The 23,568-nt window shown below is 39.3% G+C and overlaps 1 protein-coding gene across 2 annotated transcripts; it reads left to right on the top strand.

Moving 5' to 3' along the window:
- The first annotated feature begins 6,648 nt into the window (after nt 1–6,648).
- LOC116206280 ((3S,6E)-nerolidol synthase 1-like) lies at nt 6,649–14,320 on the top strand. Of its 2 annotated transcripts, none has more exons than XM_031539108.1 (7): nt 6,649–6,873; nt 10,070–10,337; nt 11,547–11,949; nt 12,563–12,781; nt 12,895–13,027; nt 13,148–13,399; nt 13,719–14,320. In XM_031539108.1, the coding sequence occupies exons 1-7, from the start codon at nt 6,664–6,666 to the stop codon at nt 13,995–13,997; spliced, it is 1,764 nt and encodes a 587-aa protein (XP_031394968.1). In that variant the 5' UTR covers nt 6,649–6,663; the 3' UTR covers nt 13,998–14,320. The 2 variants fall into 2 exon arrangements, with proteins under 2 accessions (XP_031394968.1, XP_031394967.1); XM_031539107.1 differs by lacking the exon at nt 6,649–6,873 and adding an exon at nt 9,608–9,922.
- Nucleotides 14,321–23,568: the final 9,248 nt, after the last annotated feature.

Genomic DNA, 23,568 nt, shown 5'->3' with positions numbered 1-23,568 from the left:
AGGTCCCTAGTATGGCATTAGATTAAAGTACTCCACCAATTACAATAATTCCTGTTGTTTTCGTTGGTTGTACATACAGATATTTTTGAGGGCTTCATGACCAAAGAAGATAATAATGCTGGATATGTGTTTGACCCGAAGTTGTGGAAGGACATTTTCGGGCTAATAAGCATGTATGAAGCTTCCCATTTGGGCATACAAGGGGAAGATATACTCGACAAGGCGGCGGACTTCAGTAGAAGAGCTCTAATTCTGAATGTTGCTAATGACATTAATGGCACGAATTCTCAAATATTAAAAGAGCTTGTGAGCAACACATTGACAAACCCCTTCCAAAAGAGCTTGCCAAGGTTCACTTCCAAGAGCTTCCAGAGTTATTTCGCATGGCCCTATGAGTGGACCGGAGCAGTTGGGGAGCTGGCCATTTTGGACACCAACTTGGTTCAATCCATTAATCAGACCGAAATCCGACAAATCTCCAAGTAAGTTTCTTATAATTAACTCATGTACCATCTAAACGATAACGTCAATTCTTGAAAAGCCTACCCTTGTTTATTATTGTAAAATTTCTATTCCGAAAATTGGACCATGTATAGTTCAAGCTATAAATTACTATATGGACGTCCCATCCCCATTCCTATTCATAAGGAAGTATTATGGGTCAAAATAGAGGATAGGGAAACTCAGAGGGAAATAAAAGGGTGTGATTACTTAGAAGTCTCTGATGAGAATCGAATTTGACAACTTCTTAGTTTCACATCGAGAGTGACTCGATTTCCCCATTAATACTGTATTCTAAGTTCATATATGCGCCAATAAATTGAAATTATCTAAATCTCATGCCATCACAATTATATCTCGCACGCCCTATCGGTACTCTAACTTGTCTAGGCTTGTCATTTTAATTCAATTACCGCTTAATTAAGTTCCGCTCATCTTACGCGTTTTGACACCGTAAATTCGAAGAAACACTCCGACCGTCCACTCTCCGACTGGGATTCTTACATGAATAAATGTACAACATAAATCCTTACATTGTCCTCTCAAATAAATAAAATTCAAATTACAACAACTGAATCCTGGTCGGTTCGCGTTCGGTTATTATTCCACTCGTGCTCATCGTGTGGTTTGAAAAGACTGGAATTGAAATTAAGACGCGCGCTTAGTGTTAGGGGGATTGGACCTCGTGATTTATGATTGGGCGTTGGACCCTCTATGAACCGTGTCCTAAAGGATTGGGCTTGATCCGCATAACAAACAAGTGCAAGAATATAACAAGCGGGCACAAATAAACAAACAATGGGGTTTTGTTATTGCGGAATTTACGTGAATTAACCGATTATTAACCGGGGTATTTTGGCATACAAATCCTACCCTAAAGCAGACAAAGTGGGTGCAGGGTGTGAATCGATCAAGGATCGCCTCGGGAAGGTATTTTGCATTTGGCATTATTTTCCGAGGACCTAACGTACGTGACGTCTGTTATCAAGTCTTGTATTTGTGGGTTGCTTTTAGGATTGTTCTATATTGTGACACTACGGTTATTACAAGTTATTACCGAACATGGATTCCGCCCGTAAATCCTAGAACCTAGTGCTTATTCCGCTATTGCCCATTTTTTGTCTTAGCCAAGTACATAATTAGTCCGGTATTTGTATTTTGAGCCAATCCACCCGAACTAACTACCCGAGACTATGCTAGAATAACAAAAACTCATCGGTCGGATAGAGCGGGCTATGTAGATGAACCTGCGCCTAGACAGGTAGCCCATCCCTACCCTGATACTGTAGTGTTTCTCTTATTCTAACCCTAGGGGTGTCGCTAAGTTGCAAATAGACGATTTTTCCTTTGAGGTGAAAATTATTTTCAAAAAAGAGAGATTACGCGATGCGGACCAACCCGGCCTGTAACCGGCGCTAACCGATCCCCTGGACCTTCCAAGGTTGTCAAGAACCCTAAAAAGCCAAAGGATCGGTTAATCTATCCGAAAGTGATCAAAGAAAAACTTCCATGCCCCGACCTGAGTTTCCTGAAATCAGGTGGGGCCTTGAGTCAAGACGCACAAGTCCTTCCTAGACATCCATGTCACATTGAACCACGTGTCTCGAGTTTTATAAAATTTGCAAGTTTTGATAAGGGCACCAACGCATGTTTGCAACCTATCAACGCGTGTTACCTGTTTATTACCAATTCGTGCAAAAAATTTATAGGGCCAAGTGAGTTAATTAATCGCATGAACGTCCCAATTACCCCGCTAGTGGAATTATTGATTAAATTAATTAATGTTTTGCCAAATGCTCTAAATATGCGGGTTTCAGACCGTCGAGCCGATCATTGATGGACCGTCCGATACGAATCCTAATTCCCGACCATCTTGGGATTTAAAAATTAATTTTAGGTCGAGTTTGCATGATTAAATCGATTCATGTGAGGTTTCGATTAAAACGAGAAAATAAAGCGTTTAAACACGGATCAAGAGCACATTATCACGTCAAGCACGACAAACATACATGTTTTACACAATCAGTGCCGCCATGATTATGATAAACACATACAAACATACACAAACATAATATTAACGGAATCGATAAAACGGCACCGACTCATGGAAGCGAAAAATCATGCAAAGAGCACGTATTATCATGTTGTATACATATAATTACAGAAAAAAAAATATTTAAACGGGGCACATACGTTGTCGGTCGAGGATCCAAGTAGGAATGGGTTGGGTATCTTAGAAAATGTCCAGGGACTTATTTGAACAATTTTAAAGAGCAGGGACTGATTTGAAAATTCGGATAAAGTTTCGGGGGACTGATTCGAAAATTCTGGAAAAATTGGGGACTGTGTAAGAATTACTGAAAATGTCCCAGGACTTGTTTGAAACGAATTTGAAAATTCGGGCTGATCTGAAAAGTGAAAAAATGCCTCAAGGACTAAACTGAGACAACTTTAAAAGTTTCCGGAACAGGTTTAAAAATCCTGAAAAATTCAGGGACTGATTGGAACGTGCTAAAAACGGCCGGGACTCGACTGAAACGAATTCTAAAATTCGGGGCAGATCTGAAAAGGATGGAAAATAGCCCCGGGACTAAACTGAAACAACTTAAAACGTTCCTTGGAGTGGTTGGAAAATTCAAGGACTGATTGGAAAATGGTAAAAATGGCTGGGACTTGACTGAAACGAATTTTAAAATTCGGGGCAGATCTGAAAAGGGCGGAAAATAACCCCGGGACTAAACTGAAACAACTTGAAAAGTTCCTTGGAGTGGTTGGAAAATTCTGAAAAAAACTCAAGGACTGATCTGGAAATATTAAAATGACCGGGGCTTGACTGAAATGCATTGGAAAGTTAAGGGCTGATTTTTTAAAAAAATGAAAAGGCGTCCTCAGGACTGAAGTGAAACAAAACGGAAAGTTCATAAAATCGAGTTTGTTTTGTGACAAATCCGACCACCCACGCAACCCACTAACGCTCATTTCACATCATATCCATTCAAGCAAACATTAATATTCAGAAACGGAGCTCTAAACATGCCACTAAGTCGAGGATTTACCTAATTCGGGAAGTTGGGGGATGGTTCTGTAAAATTATAAAATTATAAAATTAAAACGCTGGGCGAGTCAAGCCGGGCTGTGACAGGCCGGACTGGGCCGAATGGGCCGCTGGATCTAGGGCTAGGCTGAATGGGCCGATCGACTGCCGTTGGGCCTCATTGAACCGCAGCTAGTGGGCTGGACTGGATCGTGGCGGCTGGGCTAGGCTCCTGGGCACGGGCTGGGCCTCCGTGCGTCTATTCTGGCCGCTCACGGGTGACACTCGTGCGACCCGAAAAAAGAAATGGACCCGGTTAGCTAAACCCGAAACACAGAGGGAGAAGGGAGGTCCGAGGGCGGTTGGCGACGAGTTACGACGACTTCAAACTCCCAGGGAAGGGGCCACGTCTGAGTTATGGGAGAATCCGAGCCGAGTGAGAGAGTGCCGGGAGTTGTGAGCGTGGGAGCTAAGGGCGAATGGGGGGAGCTGGGGGGCGAGTGACCAGCCGGGAATGCGTGAACGAGCTGGGTTCGGCGAGAGAGCTGGGGGGTCGGGCCGTGGGCGAACTGAGGGTTCCGCACGAGAGCGAGCTTCGATTTTTTTTTCGAGAGAATTCGTGAGCTGTGGGGTCCCGGTGCTTCTGCCGTTCTCCCTATTTTTGTGTGTGCTGGGGTTTTTTTTTTTTTTTCGAGAGAGATCTCGGGGCCAACCGCGTTTTTCAGAGAGTCGTTGCCGTGACGAAATGGAGAAGACAGAGGGCCGGTTGCGTGCACAGAGTTAATCCGGACGGGAGGTTGAGCCGAGAGTTTGCGTGAGAAATTGGGGGGGCAGCAGAGGTGGCGTGTGACAGAGGGAGAAAAGAACTCGGCTTGCAGGCATGGCAGGTGGGGAAGGTGGCCGTCGGCTTCGGGTCAGAGGCGCAGCAGGCTCGGGTTCGGTTAGCAGCCGGGAGGAAGAAGAGCAGAAGAAGAAAAAAGAAAAAAGAAAAAAGAAAAAAAGAAAAGAAGAGGAAAGCAAAAAGGAAGATGAAGAACAAGGACGGTCAGAAGTCAGCAGTCTGACTTCTGATCGGAATTTTTTTTTTCGACGTGCGTACAAATTGAAAATATTGCATTCTTGATCAGACGTCGAAAAAATAATTCGAGACTGTCATCGTGCTCAGAAAAATTCGTTGATCGATATTATGTGATAAAATTATTTTCAATCTCGAATTTTGTCCTGGATTTTGAAAATTGACGTCGATATACGCGAAATTCGAAAACGTCTTAAATAGTATTATTTTTGAAAAAATCATAAAATTGGTGTTAAATTAGGGAAATTTGCTATTTTTAAAAATGTCGTGAATACTCAAGTAATTAATTGAAAATACTTCCCTTACGGGTTGCAAAATGACGATTTTGCTTCTCTGGAGCCGGTGGACCAAAATTGGATGCTGATAAGTCCTATATATTTTATGTTTCTAAATACCACATAAATATCAAATAACATGTTTTGATATTATGTACTACTTGGGTGCCTCATAGAGTAGCCCCCATCGCCCCCCGAGGCATCCTAGATATTGAACAACCTTGAGGAGGCGGTGGAAGGAAGCAATTGAAACCCCAATGCCGGGAAGGGGAAGCTCTTCCCGGATTGTTTTCTTCATTTTTTTTTTTCAAATTTCTTCCCTTTTTTCTGAATTTTCTCTTCTTCTTTTTTCTATTTATATGTATAATTTTATCCTTACCCCAAAAATAAAAGAATTACTTTAGTCAAACTAATGGCCACCATTTAAATTATTGGCCTACTTGGGCAGTCACTATTTAAGTTTTTGCGGGGCACCTTAGAAAAATTCTAATGCTTAGAAAACTCGAACAATGATTAGTGGAATAAACGCAAGAGAAAAGCCCCATGTTTTACATGCGTAATATATTTAGTACTTTTAATTTAATAATTTAGTATTTTAATTCAATTATTTAATAATAAAAATATTAAATATTTGAACGAAAGTATTAAATATTTAAATTAAAAATACCAAATGTATTACTCGCTGATACCAGAACTGGACTGGCCTATCGGACCCATCTCAGCTACAACCACCTTTTGTCTTTTTCCTTCATTATTGAATCATTATTCGCATGAAAAGATAGAAGCTACCTCCAGAATCAGAGGAAGGGTTCGGTTGGAGCTTGTTGTCTAGTTATTATTCTCATATTATGTTCAAATGTTCAGAATGGTGTATATTTATTGTTTAGCTTAATAATATAGATATTATTTAATATTTAATAAAATGTGGGGTTCGACTCATCGAATTCCTGCTTAGACCCATGATTCCATGAACCCATTGTCTCTGCCGGTTTAACGTTCAATCTGGTTGTGATAACACTAGTATTTCTGTGACATATTGTCGTGATAGAATTTTTATACGTGCGAATAAGACCTTGTGTTTTAATAAAGTAATAGATTGGTCTCCATAAAACTCTCCGAAGTCAATTAAAACATGGTACTTTGCCACAACTTTTAGCATATCATGGCCAATGATTTATATAAAGGATCAATTCATTTTATGCATGGTACTCTCCTTGTCAATTAAGGCACGCGGAAAATGAATTCGGTTCATCTTCACATCATTGGTATTATTAGGTCAGGTCTACCCCTTCCATTACTCAAAAGCTATAGCCAATGGATTATTAGGGTTTCACCTCGTATAAGCCCTCACACAAATTAAAATTCACAAAAGTGGGGTATGAAGTCTCCTATAATATTTATGTAACACCAGAGTCGTAGGTCTATTGGAACCTTATGAAGAATGTGAACACCTAGAGGGAGCCTAGGCGTCCCCTTCACTATGAGAATTCTGTCCACGCAATTTCCGGTTTCGTGCTAGAAGAAATTTTAAGCAGAAAATTGGGGACCAAACACGTAAACTCAGATTACCAATGTCGTTATTAGAATTACCTGAACGTGCAAGGCATGGGCACGTACTTCCGATGGGATAGATCCAAATCAATAAAAAAAAATAGCACTTAGACTTGTTTCTCATCGTACCAATTACTTCTCTCTTAATTCATGTTCTTCTTCTCGTATTCGAAGAACATCGATCATCCTAGGATTCTTTCACCGTCTGATCAATTGATCTTATCTCCATGGCCCTGTTCCGAGCCGTATTTGCTTGTCCCCAACAACCAATTCCTACCCCAAGATTGTCGCCGCCACACATTATAAGGGCTGATTACCAAGAGTGCAGTATGTCTCGGCCGATCTACTATGATAAGTCAAGGGCTGCCCTTTATGACTGCATTGTTTCTTCCCCTTTAGGAGCCTCTCATCTTCCAGATGGACTTCACAAAATCACAGTTAAGTACTGGCGAGCTCAAGGGACACCAAACTATCAATGTCCGAATGCACATGACTTTATATAGCCATTCTTTTGACATATGTTGGGGCGGTTGCCTGATAAATATATCTTTCTCAAAATTAAATGTATGGGGATGCTTGTGCAGGATGGTTCGGAAGGTTTACACAGGATCTCAAGCCTTGAGTCAAAATAGAAAGGTCTCACATTTTATTCTTGTCAGCAGGATCTTATGACCTTTTACTTTTCCTTTCTTATTTTCTATTGAACACATTTGTTTTTCCGTAACCGAAAATGAATAAATTTTTTCAATGTGAACTTTGATATTTGAAAATTCAATTGGGTCTCTACCAATTTAATTGAGTCGGGTCGGGTTAGCCCACTAAGGGATAAAACTCTTTCAGTATGAATTTTCTACATTCACAAACACTCGAACCCTTGCCCTTACCTTACTTAAGTGAAACAAGTGCTGAACATCTTAAACCAACCCATATTGATGAATAATTTTTTTTAATTATAAACTAAATGCATAAATTTAAGAGAGAATAAATAGGAGATGGAAATATAGAGACAATGTCAGTCCCATCTGTAAGAGTTGGCGCTATCTAGATAGTATGTACAACTTGATAGTATTTTATGGTAGTACTATATATTTTACATTTCTAAATACTACATAAATATCAAATAACATGTTTTTGATAATATTTACTATTTGGGGGACTCTGACAGTAGTTCCTATCTCCTCAACCCCCCCCCCCCCCAAAGGCATCCTAGATATCGAGCAATCTCGAGGAGGCGGTCGAAGTCAGCAATTAGGACCCCAATGCCGGGAAGGGGACGCTCTTCCCGGATTCTTTTCTTCATTTATTTTTCAAATTTCTTCCTTTTGTTCTGAATTTTCTCTTTTTTTTCTATTTTTATATGTATAATTTTATCCTTACCCCAAAAATAAAAGATTGCGGGTTGTATAGCAAACGTCAAACATTGAATTACTGAATTACTTTAGTCAAACTGAGGGCCACCATTTAAATTATTGGCCTATTTTGGCAGTCGCCATTGTTACAGTACACTTTTGGCGGGGCACCCTAGAGAAATCCTTATGCTTAGAAAAATCGTACAATGATTAGTGGGATAAAAGCAAAGGAAAAGCCCCATGTTTTAGGTCGCATAACATATTCGGTACTTTTAATTTAATTATTTAATATTTTAATTCAAATATTTAATATTTTTATTATTTATAATGAGCGGTATAATATATTAAATATTTAAATTAAAAATACCCAATGTATTATTGGCTGATATCAGAGCTAGACCGGCCGATCGGACCCCAAATCAAAAAGGAACTTCAACTCAGCCTTTTCCTATCTCAGCTACAGCCACCTTTTGTCTTTTTGCTTCATTATTGAATCATTATTCGCATGAAAAGATAGGAGTTACCTCCAGAATCAGAGGAAGGGTTCGGTTGGAACTTCTTGTCTAGTTATTATTCTCATATTATGTTCAAATGTTCAAAATGGCGTATATTTATTGTTTAGCTCAATAATATACGTATTATTTAAGATTTAACAAAACGTGTGGTTTGCCTTATCGAATTCCTGATTAGACCCATGATTCCATGAACCCATTGTCTCTGCCAGTTTAACATTCAATCTGATTGTAATAGAATTTTCATATGCTTGAAAAAGATCTTGTGTTTAAATAAAGTAATAGATTGTTCTACATAAAACTCTACGATGTCAATTTGATGTGATACTTTGCAATCGACTTTTAGTATATCATGGCCAATGACTTATATAACAGACCACTTTACTTTATGTAAGGTACTCTCCTTCTAAATTAAGGCATGTGTAACATGAAATTGGTTCATCTTCACATCATTGGTACTATTGGGCCTGGCTTTATACGGCTCGGATCCATTCGCAATGGATTACTAGGACTTCACCTCATATAAGTCCTCTCAATTCTCTTGGGGGGCGACATGGGACAATTACTTTGTCCCCCACCTCTTTTGTACTCCACCAGGTACTCTGCAATGACTTGCGGCGCCTATTGAGAATCGTTATATCTAGATTTAAAAAAAGTAGTTTTCCCGTATTATGAGGAATTTAGTAATGGAAAATGCAATATTGATTAAAAGTGGCACACAAAATTTCACTGGCATGAATTACCAATTAAAAAAGTTGATATTTTTCTAGTGTTACAATACGACTCATGAGTTTAGCAACGGTAAATGCAAAATTGATTAAAAAGTGACACGTGAATTTCACTGGTGTAAATTCAAACATGTAATTTTTCTTTTTCAGCAGAATGCATGAGTAGCACTATACCATATATCCTTTTAAAAAATGAGATTTTTTTTTTCAGTAAATGAATAGAGTTTAAGCCCTGAAACAAATTAAAATTCACAAAAGCGAGGTATGAAGTCTCCTATAATATTTACCTGACACCAGAGTCGTAGATCTATTCGAACAATACGAAGAATATGAACACCTAGGCGTTCCCTTCCCTATAAGAATTCTGCAGGCGCAATTTCCAGTTTCGTACTGGAAGAAATTTTAAGCAGAAAATTGGGGACCAAACACGTAACCTCAGATTATCAATGTCGTTATTAGAATTACCTGAACGTGCAAAGCATGGGCACGTACTTCCGATGGGATAGGTCCAAATCAATAAAAAAAAAATGCAGTGAAGTCTACGAAATACGTCCTATAAATAGCACTTAAAACTTGTTTCTCATAGTACCAATTACTTCTCTCCTAATTCATGTTCTTCTTCTCGTACTCAAAGAACATTGATCATCCAAGGATTCTTTCACCCTCCGATCAATTGATCTTATGTCCATGGCCCTGTTCCGAGCCGTATTTGCTTGTCCCCAACAACCAATTCCTACCCCAAGATTGTCGCGGCCACATATTATAAGGTCTGATTACCAAGAGTGCAGTATGTCTCGGCCGATCGACTATGATAATTCAAGGGCTGCCCTTTGCAACTGCATTGTTTCTTCCCCTTTAGGAGCCTCTCATCATCCAAATGGACTTCACAAAATCACAGTTAAGTACTGGCGAGCTCAAGGGACACCAAACTATCAATGTCCGAATGCACATGACTTTATATAGCCATTCTTTCTACATATGTTGGGGCGGTTGCCTGATAAGTATATCTTTCTCAAAATTAAATGTATAGGGATGCTTGTGCAGGGTGGTTCCGAAGGTTTACACAGGAGGAGGCTGAAGGAAGTGAGGCATTTACTCGAAAAAGTGGAGAAGGGATCTTTAGAAAGTCTAGTTATGGTGGATGCTCTCCAACGGCTTGGCATTGCCTACCACTTTGAAGAGGAGATAAAGAGCATTCTGCACGAGCATCTTCTCATTTCTACCTTCGATGGCTACCCAGGCAACATCAGTCTCTACGAGGCCTCACTTCGTTTTCGACTTCTTAGGCAAGAAGGCTACTTCATGCCTGCAGGTTCGTAAGTACATATATACATGATTGAGATTTCTATATCTTTATATTGGGAATAACTTTTGATGATGATAATCCATGTGTATTTAACACGGTGAACCGATCGGTCACTTACAAACAGAGCATTACTTGGAAGATTTTGATTTCAATTTCTGCCTCACTTCCAACTGTAAAAGGGGAACTTCTTTCCCTCTAAGGAAACGGGAATGTAATCTGCCTACCCGGCATGGAAAGGAGGAACTCTTCTAATATAAATGCCGGGACGGACAATGTGTGCGTCGACCCCTTACTGTGTTACTCATGTAAAGCACGTTTTTTTTTTTGTTTTTGTTTTTGTTTTTTCTTGTTAGTACAAATAAAGCACGTTTTAAGATATCTGAATTGGATGGAATGGCGAATATGACGTGAAACCTCTTTAAAAAAAAAAATTGCTCCTAGGGCTTCCCTAAAGAACTTTACCTCTGTAATGGTCTCCAAACTTTATTGAATATATAATTCATGAAGCTTTTAATTATTTACATATGAGTAGAAGAAATATTTAGGTACATGGATTTTTTTTTCCAGTAGGACAGACTGAATTCTAGTGCAATGGAATTCGTTTTAGACCTAAAACAAAATATTTTAGGTACAATTTTCTTCCAGTAGTGTTATTTTTGGTACAATTTTCACAAATGAAACTTGAGGTGTCTCTTATTTCCCATTCCTATTTCCTGCTAGCCATATTACCTTTTCTGTAACCAGAAAAATGAAATACATACATACATATATATGTATATATAAATAAATGGTCACTTTCACAGATGAATTATCGTTGTGCTAATAATGACATCAATTCGCAAAAGGTCATTGTCGTACGGCCCTTCGCCAAATCATTTTCTAATTTAGGGACCACATGTACTTATTAAGACATTTCCATTCTAATGATATACGGGAGTTTTATGGATCTGATAAAAATTCTCTGAATTTCAGATCGAATATAAGATGCCAATACATTGACCTCTATCTTTACACGTGCATACGGTTAATGTTGAGCTGCAAAAACTTGCACTCCAACCATTTATAGGGTTATGGCCCGTCTGTGTCGGCCTTTTCGGGTTGAAGCTAAACAGTTCTTCACGCGTTGTGGGGAAGAGACGTCCCTTGTAAGGCATTAGATTAAAGTACTCCACCAATTACAATAATTCGTGTTCTTGTCGTTGGTTGTACATGCAGATATTTTTGAGGGCTTCATGACCAAAGAAAAAAGTACTGTTGGATATGTGTTCGACCTGAAGTTGTGGAAGGATATTTTCGGGCTAATGAGCATGTATGAAGCTTCCCATTTGGGCATACAAGGGGAAGATATACTCGACGAGGCGGCGGACTTCAGTAAAAGAGCTCTAATTCTGAGTGTCGCTAATGATATTAAGGGCACGAGTTCTCAAATATTAAAAGAGCTTGTGAGCAACACATTGTCAAATCCCTTCCACAAGAGCTTGCCAAGGTTCACTTCCAAGAGCGTCCAGGGTTATTTCGCATGGCCCTATGAGTGGACGGGAGCATTTGGGGAGCTGGCCATTTCAGACACCAACTTGGTTCAATCCATTAATCAGATCGAAATCCGACAAATCTCCAAGTAAGTTTCTTATAATTAACTCATGTAGCATCTAAACGATAACGTCAATTCTTGAAAAGCCTACCCTTGTTTGTTATTGTAAAATTTCTATTCCGAAAATTTGGACCGTGCATAGTTCAAGCTATAATTTACTATATGGACGTCCCATCCCCATTCATAGTCATAAGGAAGTATTATGGGTCAAAATAGAGGATAGGGTTAACTAAGAGGAAATAAAAGGGTGTGATTACTTATAAGTCTCTGATGAGAATCGAATTTGACAACCTCTTAATTTCACATCGAGAGTGACTCAATTTCTCCATTCATACTGTATTCTATGTTCATATCTGCGCCAATAAATTGAAATTATCTAAATCTCATGCCATCATACCTATATTAATATCTAATATCAACGTAATTACGAGGTGTGACTTGATTGGCAAACTATGCTGCTAGTAAGCCGATTTATCTTGCGATAAAGGGGTTCGGAGACCACTAAAAGCATTTCGTGTCCAAGCAAATCAAAGGCCAACTTGGATTAGTCTCCCCTAATAGGCGAGACACCTCTTAGTAATACATTTATACATGTAACCCGGTTGTACTTGATCTGATCCACGAACATGTATGTATACAGGTGGTGGAGTGATCTAGGGTTAGCAAAGGAATTGAAGTTCGCACGAGACCAACCAATGAAATGGTACATGTGGCCAATGGCAATACTGCCGGACCCGAAGTTGTCACAAGAGAGACAGGATCTCACCAAGGCTATCGCCATGATCTACATCATTGATGACATCTTTGATGTGTACGGATCTCTTGATGAACTTACTCTGTTTGCACAAGCCATTAACAGGTAATTAGTTATATACAACAAAGTAATACACTTGGTATTGTATCCCTTCAATCATATGATTATTTGTCATTTGAAAATTTTTAACAATTATTCCTCCATCTTTACGAACTCAGATGGGAATGTAACGAAGAGTTGCCCAACTACATGAAGGCATGTTTCAGGGCTCTAGATGATATTATAAATGACGTCAGCTTCAACGTCTTTGAAAAGCATGGATGGAATCCAACAGATTTAATCAGGAAATCGGTAAGCATTTTTTAGCTAATTTTCTACTTTTAGTTCAGTATTGCCGAATGACTGAATCGTTCGAGGATGGAGAATACATGAAGAAATCTATTCATCTATATTGATTATTAATTGTCATAGTGGGCGAGGCTGTGTGATGCATTCCTGGTGGAAGCGAGATGGTTCACTTCCCGCCATTCTCCTTTGGCCGATGAGTACTTGAAGAACGCAATTGTCAGCTCCGGCGTACATATCGTGATGGTCCACTCGTTCGCATTCTTGTCTGAAAGTGTGAATCAACATAGTCTTGAGATGATGCTAAACAACTTTCCGGGAATTTCATCCTCAACGGGGGAGATTCTACGTCTTTGGGATGACCTTGGAAGTGCCAAGGTATGTTCCCTAGCTATATGATAATATAACGTAAGGTCATAACTTTTCTAACACGATTTTGTGCATGTTTCTTTTTCTTCTATTTTTCTTTTTCCTCAAAAAGCAGATGTATTCAAGACTAATTTATATAGTTTACTTTTTCTCTTCCGGCTATGAGGAAGGCACGTGACACAATGTCATGTGCTATATCCATAACAAACAATACCATCTCGTACAGGAGAGGCCAAGGGCCTTATTGGGAATATTGGAAAGGAAAATAATGGCCTTTATCTTTTTATATATAGATGGATACTTCAATCTTGGATTTATGATTTTACAGGACGAGAATCAAGAAGGGCATGATGGGTCATATTTGGACTACTACATGAAGGAGAACCCCAGTTGCTCACTCAAGGGGGCAAGAGACCATATGAAGGAGATGATCTCAGACGCATGGAAGAGCTTAAACAAAGAATTCTTGTTCCCCGACCCATTCTCTCCTTCTTTGGTTAGGATTTCCCTAAACACGGCCCGAATGGTCCCTCTTATGTATGATTACGACGAGAACCACCACCTCCAGAGAATCGAGGAGTACATGAAGTCAGTGTTGCACGTTTAACGCGTCATTTTAAAAGAAATCACCCTCCTCGTGCTCAAAGAATCATCAAATGCACTTTTGCATGTATACATAGTAATTGCCATAATCTTTTTCAATTATCGCAATTCAATAGGTTCTTCATCACTATATCATTGTGAGGTCAGATTATATAACTATGAGATTTTCTCATAAGTTAGTTTAGTTGTCCTCATTTGGGTTGTAAGCTTATTTTCTCATTGTCAGGTCAGATCATATAATTATTTTATCGGAAAAACTTGTAACTATGGGGACAAAAAATGTGACGTTATTTACTGTAAAAACTAGAGGTTTATTTCCTTAAATGACATTATTTGTGCCTATAATAATCGTTAATAAAAGAAAAGGCTAATAAACTTGCGTGCAGTGGACACATGTTGAGAAAAAAAAGTCTTTTTTGAGAATAACCGATACGTCTTTAACGGTCAGGTTATTTGACCCAATGAGTTCACAAGAATACCCTCTACTTTGCTAGGCTAAGTTTAAAAACACTGGAAGAAAGGGAAAAATGTAAACAAAAAAAAAAGAACTTGAAAGTTAAAGATGAAAAGACTAGACACTGGATAGTAGGAAAAAATTTCACACTGGCAACTTAGAATTTGAAAAAAAAAAATGTATATGTAGTATTTTCATTACGAATTTTCTTCTAATTTTGCTCGACAAAAATTAAAGAAAAAATATTTTTTAAAGGCCGGCAATAACAACCAAATTGTTTGGGTCAACCGAATTGCTTTCTACCTTGTTCTGATTGAATTTAAAAAAAAAGGACAAAAACGAAAAATTTAAAAATTAATGAAATTTGCAGAAATTAAAAGTTTTAAAATATAAAAAGACAGCTGCGGATGGGGAAGACTTTCCCATTCGCCAGCTGATCGCATAATGGGACCATGCTTTAAATTCCTTATAAGTGTAAGTGTAAGAAAATAAATAAATAAATAAATCTTTAATTCTTTAAATTTTAATCTCTTTAATTCTCTAATCTTTAATTGGACCAATTTTAATTTTTCTTAGTGATGATGACGACTATCAGTGAAGTGAAGACCTCCTCAATTCCCGACTGGTCCCATAATTTTTCGTTCACGCTTCACACAATGTAGGTGGAGAAAGAGAGAGGTGGCTTCTAAGAGACGGAGACGAAGAGGAATATGAAGAAACAAACGAGTGTGAAATGAGCAGGAAATGGGAGAGAGGGGAGAAGCTTTAAAAGATAAACTGACAAAAAGTAAGAGAGAGAATGTCAAGTCAAGGACTAGATTGGTGTAACATAATCTCAGTATTGTAAGATGGAACATTAGTTCGTTTTTCTGTTACAACAGTTAGGTTTCTTCTACTTAACGGATGTCAGTCACCGTCAACCAAACAGTAGTCAGCCAACATTGAGGGACTTATTTGATGTAACGAGGACCCATCTGATGGGGCAATGTTTCTCGAGGACCACATTGATGCAATTTTGATTCATGATGGACCTAATCGATGTAATAAGGACCAACTTAATGTAATTTGACAAAGTCAAGGTACCAAATTGATGCAGAAAATAAGTCAAGAAGGAAATTGATGCAACTATGCAAAGTCATGAACCAAATTGCCTATTTATTCAAACAATTCACTAAAAAAAAGTTCATCGAAAAAAAAGTCAACTTATTAAATTCAATGTGGTTTATTATTTTATTATTCAATAGATAGGATAAAGATAAAACAAAAAAATTATAAATCAAGCAGTTTATGGGAAGTAAACCAATAGAATTTCTTGGTTTCAAAAATTACTACTGCAATGAAACCCCTCTCTTCGGACGAGAGAAAAATTGCTACTGCAATGAAACGCTTCTTTCGGACGAAAGCACAGTTTATTGCACTGCGAAATTTTACCCTCGAATGATATGGTTGAATGGCCTCGCCATGTTAGCCCTTTAGTGGTTCAATGGTTCTTCATATGGGGATGAAGTTCCTTTTATGCCATTATAATTACAGTAGCACTCCATCAATTCCTTTCATTGTCCTTTGATTGTACAGATATTATTATCTTTGAGGACTTCAAGAGCACAGAAGACAACAATGGTGGATCCGCGTTTGACCCGAAGTGGTGCAATAACGTGCTCGGGTCGGGCTAATGAGATTGTATGAAACTTCCCGTTTGGCCATACAAGGGGAAGATATACACGACAATGCAGCTGATTCTTATATTCCTAGCCAGAGCATGTGGTGGTAAGCATTGCCCCCCTAGCTCCATCTCCGATAATCTTTTTCTTTTTTGTTTCGTGTTAATATTTGCAATTTTTTGTTTTGTAAAATTATTTTTAATTTTGCTAAAATTAAAAATAAATTCTTTTTTAAGAGAAAAGTTAATAAAGTTAAAAAGTCGCCATAAACAAAATTGAGTATTGATATATCCTCCTAATAGTCAATTTAAAAATCCTCATAATTCAAATTTTAACTCACAATGGCATGAATTGTAATCTACATAATATTTAAGGATTATTAATATATGTCAGTGAATATTTGAATTAGGAGTATTTTTAGGTAAAACACTTATGAGGATTTAGTATTTTTGAACAAAATTACTTGAAAGTATGTAAAGTTTGGGGTTCTCTCCGAAATTAATCCTATATAAAATAAAAGATTTTTAATATAAACTTATAAATACATAGATTATGTGTATCATATTTTTATAAGATGAAAGAATTATTATTAACTTTTACTGTGACAAATCTGTCTGATTTAATTGGAGGAAATTTTAAATGGCTTTACCTTATAATAGTGTGATGAGAAAAAATTAATAATATAATAAAAGATTATCGTGATAATTATTGAAGTGATTAACAATTATTATTATCACATTTGTTACTGTCTAAGTGACACTTTCTTATACCAGGTAGTCAAATAGGATCTTCAAATTAAGAATTTCTCATTTCGTGAAAATTGTCCCCTCCCACCCAAAGGGGATTATGTGACGTGCGTATCAATGATGCTGGCCTTTAAGGTGGACCTCATGTGCTTGGTTTCAGACAAATAAACTAGTCATATAGCGCATCGCACCGATTTTTGTCATGACGTTACATTCAAGCTAAGAAGGTGTGTGATAATGATTATTTTCCTCGTAAACGTGATTAATAAAGGTATTTTATTTCCTAAAAAATATCAATCTTCTTTCGAGTGTGACGGGTCTAGAGGTTCTAAATTGTTTATGCTTTCATCTAATTCATAATTTAATAGGCGTCTTTCCAATGTTTTTGTTTTTCTATTTTTTTATAAGCATTAATAATGATGATAATAACTAGATGACGGACCCGCGCATGTGCCAGCTAGAATTATTAGGACAAATAATTTCTTTTTTAATTTTTTTAAAAATACAAACATGAAATCAATTAATATCATGAATCGAGAAAACACTTATAAATGAGAAATGTTTTAAGGGAAGCATAAATTTTTATTATATCTAATCACATGTTTTAGCTTTTTGCACAGTCAATCAATATGCTCGATTAATTGAAGTTAAAGAAATTTCATAATGAATAATTCATGCCTTCGATTTGATTAGAAACTTTTTCCTCTTCAAATCTAAAATTTCCTTTCTTCGAGCACGTGCAATCTCACGGTACACTAGTTCAATAACATGATCACAGACAGTTCGCAAATCACTTTAATTAGCTCTTCGTAAAAATTATAGAAGCTTTTTTTTAGCTGCACGATCTTATAGATGCCTTATAAAGAAAATCCAATGATCTCATCCCTTCTCCTCTATTGCATTATTAAGAGCTTCCTTGTCAATACTTTTGTCTATAATTATGTCATTTTTTTTAGAAATGTCTATGATTATAACATAATCTTTCCATCTTTCATGCATCGGTTTAGAAGTGAGGTGACACCACGACACTTTGCCTCCTGTCAAATTATTGTTGGTGGTAATACGAAATGTCATGCTAGGATAACCCTCATCTGTCCTACGTGACATTGATAGATGAGTCGATTCAGCTTTGTAATATTTAAATTCATATAGATAATGATGATGATGATGATTGTCAGTATCCAATTTTGGTCCACCGGCTCCAGAGGAGCAAAATCGTCATTTTGCCACCCGTGAGGGAAGTATTTCCAATTAATTATTTGAGTATTCGCGACTTTTCAGAAATAGCACATTTCCCTAATTTAACACCAATTTTATGATTTTTCAAAAATAATATTATTCGGGACGTTTTCGAATTTCGCGTACATCGACGTCAATTTTCAAAATCCGGGACAAAATTCGAGATTGAAAATAATTTTATCGCATAATATCGATCAACGAATTTTTCTGAGCACGATAGCGGTCTCGAATTATTTTTCCGACATCCAATCAAGAAGACGGAATTTCCAATTTTGTAAGCGCGTCGAATTCGAAAAAAAAAAACGGTCAGAAGTGACCGTGACCCTTTTTCCTTCTTTCTTCCTTTTCTCTTGTTCTTCTTCTTCCTCTTTTCTTCCTTTTTCTTTTCATTTTCTTCTTCTTCTCCTCTTCCTCCCGGCCATACCCGAGCCTGCCGCGCCTCCTGACCCGCCTCGGCACATGCCAACCCCTCCGCACACGCCAACGGTTTTCGTGCACGCCATCTCTCTCTCTCTCTCTCTCGACTTTTTTGGAAGAAAACCGGCAGCTCGATTTTTTTTGGATGGGGGGGGGGTGCAGTCGCTCATTCTCGGAAAAAAAAAAGAAAAAAAAAAAGACCGAAGCTCACACGAAAAACCCTCAGCTCGAACGGCGAAACCGACTCTCAGTACGGACGCTCGTTAGGTCCTCAGCTCAGGCTCTCACATTTGGCTCGCTCTCTCTCTCTCTCCCGGTTTTGAAGAACCCACGGTTCACAGAGAAAAGGAGCCGGCAGCTCGGACGCCCATTTCTTCCTAAGCTTCGACACTCTCTCTCTGGAATTCACAGCCCATAGCTCGTACACGCACACCCGAGACGGCACGAATTTTCAGATTTTTTCTCTTGGCTCCCCACACTCTCTCCCTCGGCTAGCGGCCTCCGAGTTCGTCCCGGTTCTCGCGCCACCCCTCAGCTCACTCTCCCGCTTTCCCTCACCTCGGCTCCCTCAGCTCCTTGACCGGCCTCCAGCTCGCCTCTCACCGCCACCCGAGTCGCTCGGCCGCCCCAAACCGCCTCCCTTCTTCTCCTTTGTTTCATTTTTTTTTTTTGCTAATCGAGTCAACTCATTCTCTCCGGGCCAACACAGGTAGCAGCTCGGTCCGGATTACAGCGGCCCAGTCCAGATTTTTGAGCCCAACCCAACCTAGCCCGCGTCCACCGGCCCACTAGCCGCTGTCCGGTCCGTCCAGCAGCGGCCCAGTTTAGCCCAACAGCCCGGTCCGGACCCCAGCGGCCCAATCCAGCCTAGTTAAGCCCAATCCACAGCCAATAGCCAGTCCGACCCAGTCCGGTCTCCCCTCTAGAAGCCCAATTAGCCCAATAACTAGGTAAATTCTCGACTTAGTGGCATGTTTAGGGCTCCATTTCTGAATATTAATGTTTGCTTGGATGGATGTGACGTAAAATGAGTGTTCTTGGGTTGCGTGGGTGATCGGATTTGTCCCGAACTCGTTTTTACGAACTTTCCATTTTGTCTCATTTCAGTCCTGAGGATGCATTTTTATTTTTTCAGATCTGCCCCGAATTTTAAAATTCTTTTCAGTCATGTCCCAGACATTTTTACCATTTCCTAATCAGTTCTTGAATTTTCCAGAATGTTCCAACCACTCCAAAGAACTTTTCAAGTTTTTTAGTTTAATCCCGGGGCTATTTTTCAGCCTTTTCAGATCTGCCCCTAATTTTAAAATAGGTTTCAGTCAAGTCCCAGCCATTTTTACCATTTTCCAATCAGTCCTTGAATTTTTCGAAATTTTCCAACCACTCCAGGGAACTTTTTAAGTTGTTTCAGTTTATTCCCGGGACTATTTTCCACCCTTTTTCAGATCTGCCCCGAATTTTAAAATTCATTTCAGTAAAATCCTGGCCATGTTTAGCACGTTCCAATCAGTGGCCGAATTTTTCAGAATTTTTAAACCATTTCCTGAAACTTTTAATGTTGTTTCATTTTGGTCCTTGGGGCATTTTTTCACTTTTCAGATCAGCCCGAATTTTCAAATTCGTTTCAAACAAGTCCTAGGACATTTTTCAGTAATTCTTACACAGTCCTCAATTTTTCCAGAATTTTCAAATCAGTCCCCCGAAATTTTATCCGAATTTTCAAATCAGTCCCTGTTCTTTTAAAATTGTTCAAATCAGTCCCTGATCATTTTCTAAAGATACCCAACCCTTTCCTACTTGGATCCCCGACCGACAACGTATGTGCCCCCATTTAAATATTTTGTTTCTGTAATTAGATGTATACAACATGACAATGTGTGTTCTTTTATGTTTTCCCGCTTCCATGAATCGGTGTCGTTTTATCGATTCCGTTAATATTATGTTTGTGTATCTTTGTATGTGTTTATCGTGATCATGGCGGCACCGATTGTGTAAAATATGTATGTTTGTCGTGTTTGACGTGATAATGTGCTCTTGATCCGTGTTTAAACGATTTATTTTCTCGTTTTAATCGAAACCTCGCATGAATTGGTTTAATCATGCAACCTCGACTTAAAATTAATTTTTAAATCCCAAGGTGGTCGGGAATTAGGATTCGCATCGAATGATCCATCAATGATCAGCTCGACGGTCTGAAACCCGCATATTTAGAGCATTTGGCAAAAAAATTAATTAATTTAATCAACAATTCCACTAACGGAGTAATTGGGACGTTCATGCGATTAATTAACTCAGTTGGCCCTAATAATTTTGCACGAATTGGTAATAAATCGGTAACACGCGTCAATAGGTTGCAAACATGCGTTAGTGCTCTTCTTAAAACTTGCAAATTTTATAAAATCGGAGACACGTGGCTCGATGTGATATGGACGTCTAGGAAGAACTTGCGCGTCTTGACTCGAGGCCTCACCTGATTTATGGAAACTCGGGTTAGGGCGTGGAAGTTCTTCTTAGATCACTTCCGGATAGATTAACTGATTCTTTGGCTTTTAAGGGTTCTTAACAACACTGGAAGGTCCAGGGGATCGGTTAGCGTCGGTCACAGGCCGAGGTGGCCTGCACCGCGTAATCTCTCTTTTCCAAAAATAATTTTCACCTCAATGGCAAAATCGTCTAATTGCAACTTAGCGACACCCCTAGGGTTAGAATAAGAGAAACACTACGGTATCAGGGTATGGATGAGCTACCTGTCTAGGCGCAGGTTCATCTGCATAGCTTGCCCTATCCGACCGATGAGTTTTTGTTGTTCTAGCATAGTCTCGGGTAGTTAGTTCGGGTGGATTGGCTCAAAATACAAATACCGAACTAATTGTGTATTTGGTTAAGACAAAACGGGCAATAGCGGGATAGGCACTAGGTTCTAGGATTTACGGGCGGAATCTATGCTCGGTAATAACTTATAACAACCGTAGTGTCACAACATAGAACAATCTTAAAAAACAACCCACAAACACAAGACTTGATAACAGACGTCACGTACGTCAAGTCCTCGAAAGATAATGTCAAATGCGAAATACCTTCTCGAGGCGATCCTTGATCGATTCACACCCCGTACCCACTTTGCCTGCTTTAGGGTAGGATTTGCATGCTAAGATACCACAGTTAATAATCGGTTAATTCACGTAAATTCGGCAATAATAAAACCCCATTGTTTGTTTATTTGTGCCCGCTTATTACATTCTTGCACTTGTTTGTTATGCGGATTGAGCCCGATCCTTTAGGATACGATCCATACGGGGTCCAATGCCCCAACCGTAGATCACGGGGTCAAATCCCCTAACACTGAGCGCACATCTTAATTTTAATTCTAGTCTTTTCAAACCACACGGTGAGCACGAGTGAAATAATAACCGAACGCAAACCGATCAAGATTCAGTTGTTGTAATTTGTATTTTAATTATTCGAGAGAACAATGTATGGGTTTATGTTGTACATTTATTCATGTAAGAATCCCGGTCGGAGTGTTTCTTCGAATTTACGGTGTCAAAACGTGTAAGATGAGCGAAACTCAATTAAGCGGTAATTAAATTAAAATGGCAAGCCTAGACAAGTTAGAGTATCGATAGGGCGTGCGAGATATAGGCTCGCATGTAACAGAACCCCTGAATTCGGAATCTCGAGTTTCGCAGACCATATGCCTTAGCAATTAGGTGTACCCCCGTACCCCTAGACCCGGGTAACTTGTCGGCCCTCAACCTTCAAGTTGTAAAATGGCAAGTGGCGACTCCTTCTCACATGCGTCCGTCGCGCGTCCCCGGGAAGGTGGACACTCCCAAGCCGCATTGCATAGGCGCGCGCATGCGTGCCCTAACGAGATTAAAATTCGGGTGCGCACAGTTTGGCGACTCCACTGGGACGTTTAGAGGGCTCGGGCTCGATTTCGTTTGTTTGTTTGCTTGTTTATTTACCGCTTTCAGTTATTTATTGTTTATTTACTTTCCGCACATTTATTTCCTGCACTTGCATTGCACATCATCCTAATTCTAGGTACCAATGGGTCGTGTCCCACGACCGATATTAGGAAACACATGTTAGATAGGGATTCGAAGTAGCAGTACAGCGCGCAATTCGACTGCCGCTTAGGCTTTAAAAAGAATCCCGCCCGATCTCGAGGAATTGACACCTTTGAGTTGAGAGCCCCCATCCCTAGGTAGAACGGTCCCTATAGCACCAAACCATGCATTGTGCTAAGCCTCCATGCAAGCTTCAACCCGGCTCCGACAAACAGTCCATCACGTCGGCCTGCATGCCACTTGAGTCTTTTCTATTTCAAGAGCGATGTATCTTGTAATTGTACTAAGCTGTGGGCATTTACTTTCTTTGCACACATGCATCATCTGTCTTACAAAATTAGAGTGTCATTCATATGGACGAGTCCTAAGTCAGTCTTTCTTTCGTCTTCGTAAGAAACGCCTTGCTCGGCCTTTTGTTCGTGCCTCGACAAAGTCCGTTAACACACGAGAATCCCACCGAGTCTCCGCAAACCAAAACCGGCACACCTGCCAGGACATCCCCCACTTCAGCCACTATAGTCGACCTCACCAATAACAGAATCGATCACCTTCGCCGGTAAGCTACTGAGAAAGATGGGGAACTGGTCGGCCAACCACAACCTCAGAGGGAGCTCAGAGGGAGCTCGCTCAGACCCACGCCAAACTACAGAAATGCAATTAGGAGTTTGCTCAAACTCCGAGTGTAGGGGAAGATTGGCTTAGGGACATTGTACTTTGAACCTTTTAAGTCAATGTGAATGACGGCATTAGTTTTGAAAAACTCACGCATCACATGCATTCTACTCATTTACTGTTTTGCATAACAGTTAACATCCCACCATACAAGTGAGTGAAGACCTCCTTCGCAGGTAGACCAATCGCGACCTCCACCCTCCTTCCACGGCAAGACGAGCCTTGACCTGAGGGCCAATCCACCTTCCTTAGCAAAGCTAGCTTCTCACTAACCCCACGCAACCAAGCGTCATCGCGTGATCGAGCACACGTT

The sequence above is a fragment of the Punica granatum genome, chromosome 4, assembly GCF_007655135.1.
Source record: "Punica granatum isolate Tunisia-2019 chromosome 4, ASM765513v2, whole genome shotgun sequence".
In the NCBI taxonomy this organism is placed as follows: domain Eukaryota; kingdom Viridiplantae; phylum Streptophyta; class Magnoliopsida; order Myrtales; family Lythraceae; genus Punica; species Punica granatum.
The sequence above is the reverse complement of the archived record's forward strand: the minus strand, read 5'-3'. Positions and strand labels throughout refer to the sequence as shown.

What these genes read in the sequence shown, in the direction of transcription:
- LOC116206280 (XM_031539107.1), top strand. Translation starts at nt 9,707, where the DNA reads ATGTCCATGGCCCTGTTCCGAGCCGTATTTGCTTGTCCCCAACAACCA. An exon ending in TTTGCACAAGCCATTAACAG is followed by an intron (nt 12,782 to 12,894) that starts GTAATTAGTTAT and finishes TTACGAACTCAG; the next exon opens with ATGGGAATGTAACGAAGAGT. An exon ending in ATGACCTTGGAAGTGCCAAG is followed by an intron (nt 13,400 to 13,718) that starts GTATGTTCCCTA and finishes ATGATTTTACAG; the next exon opens with GACGAGAATCAAGAAGGGCA.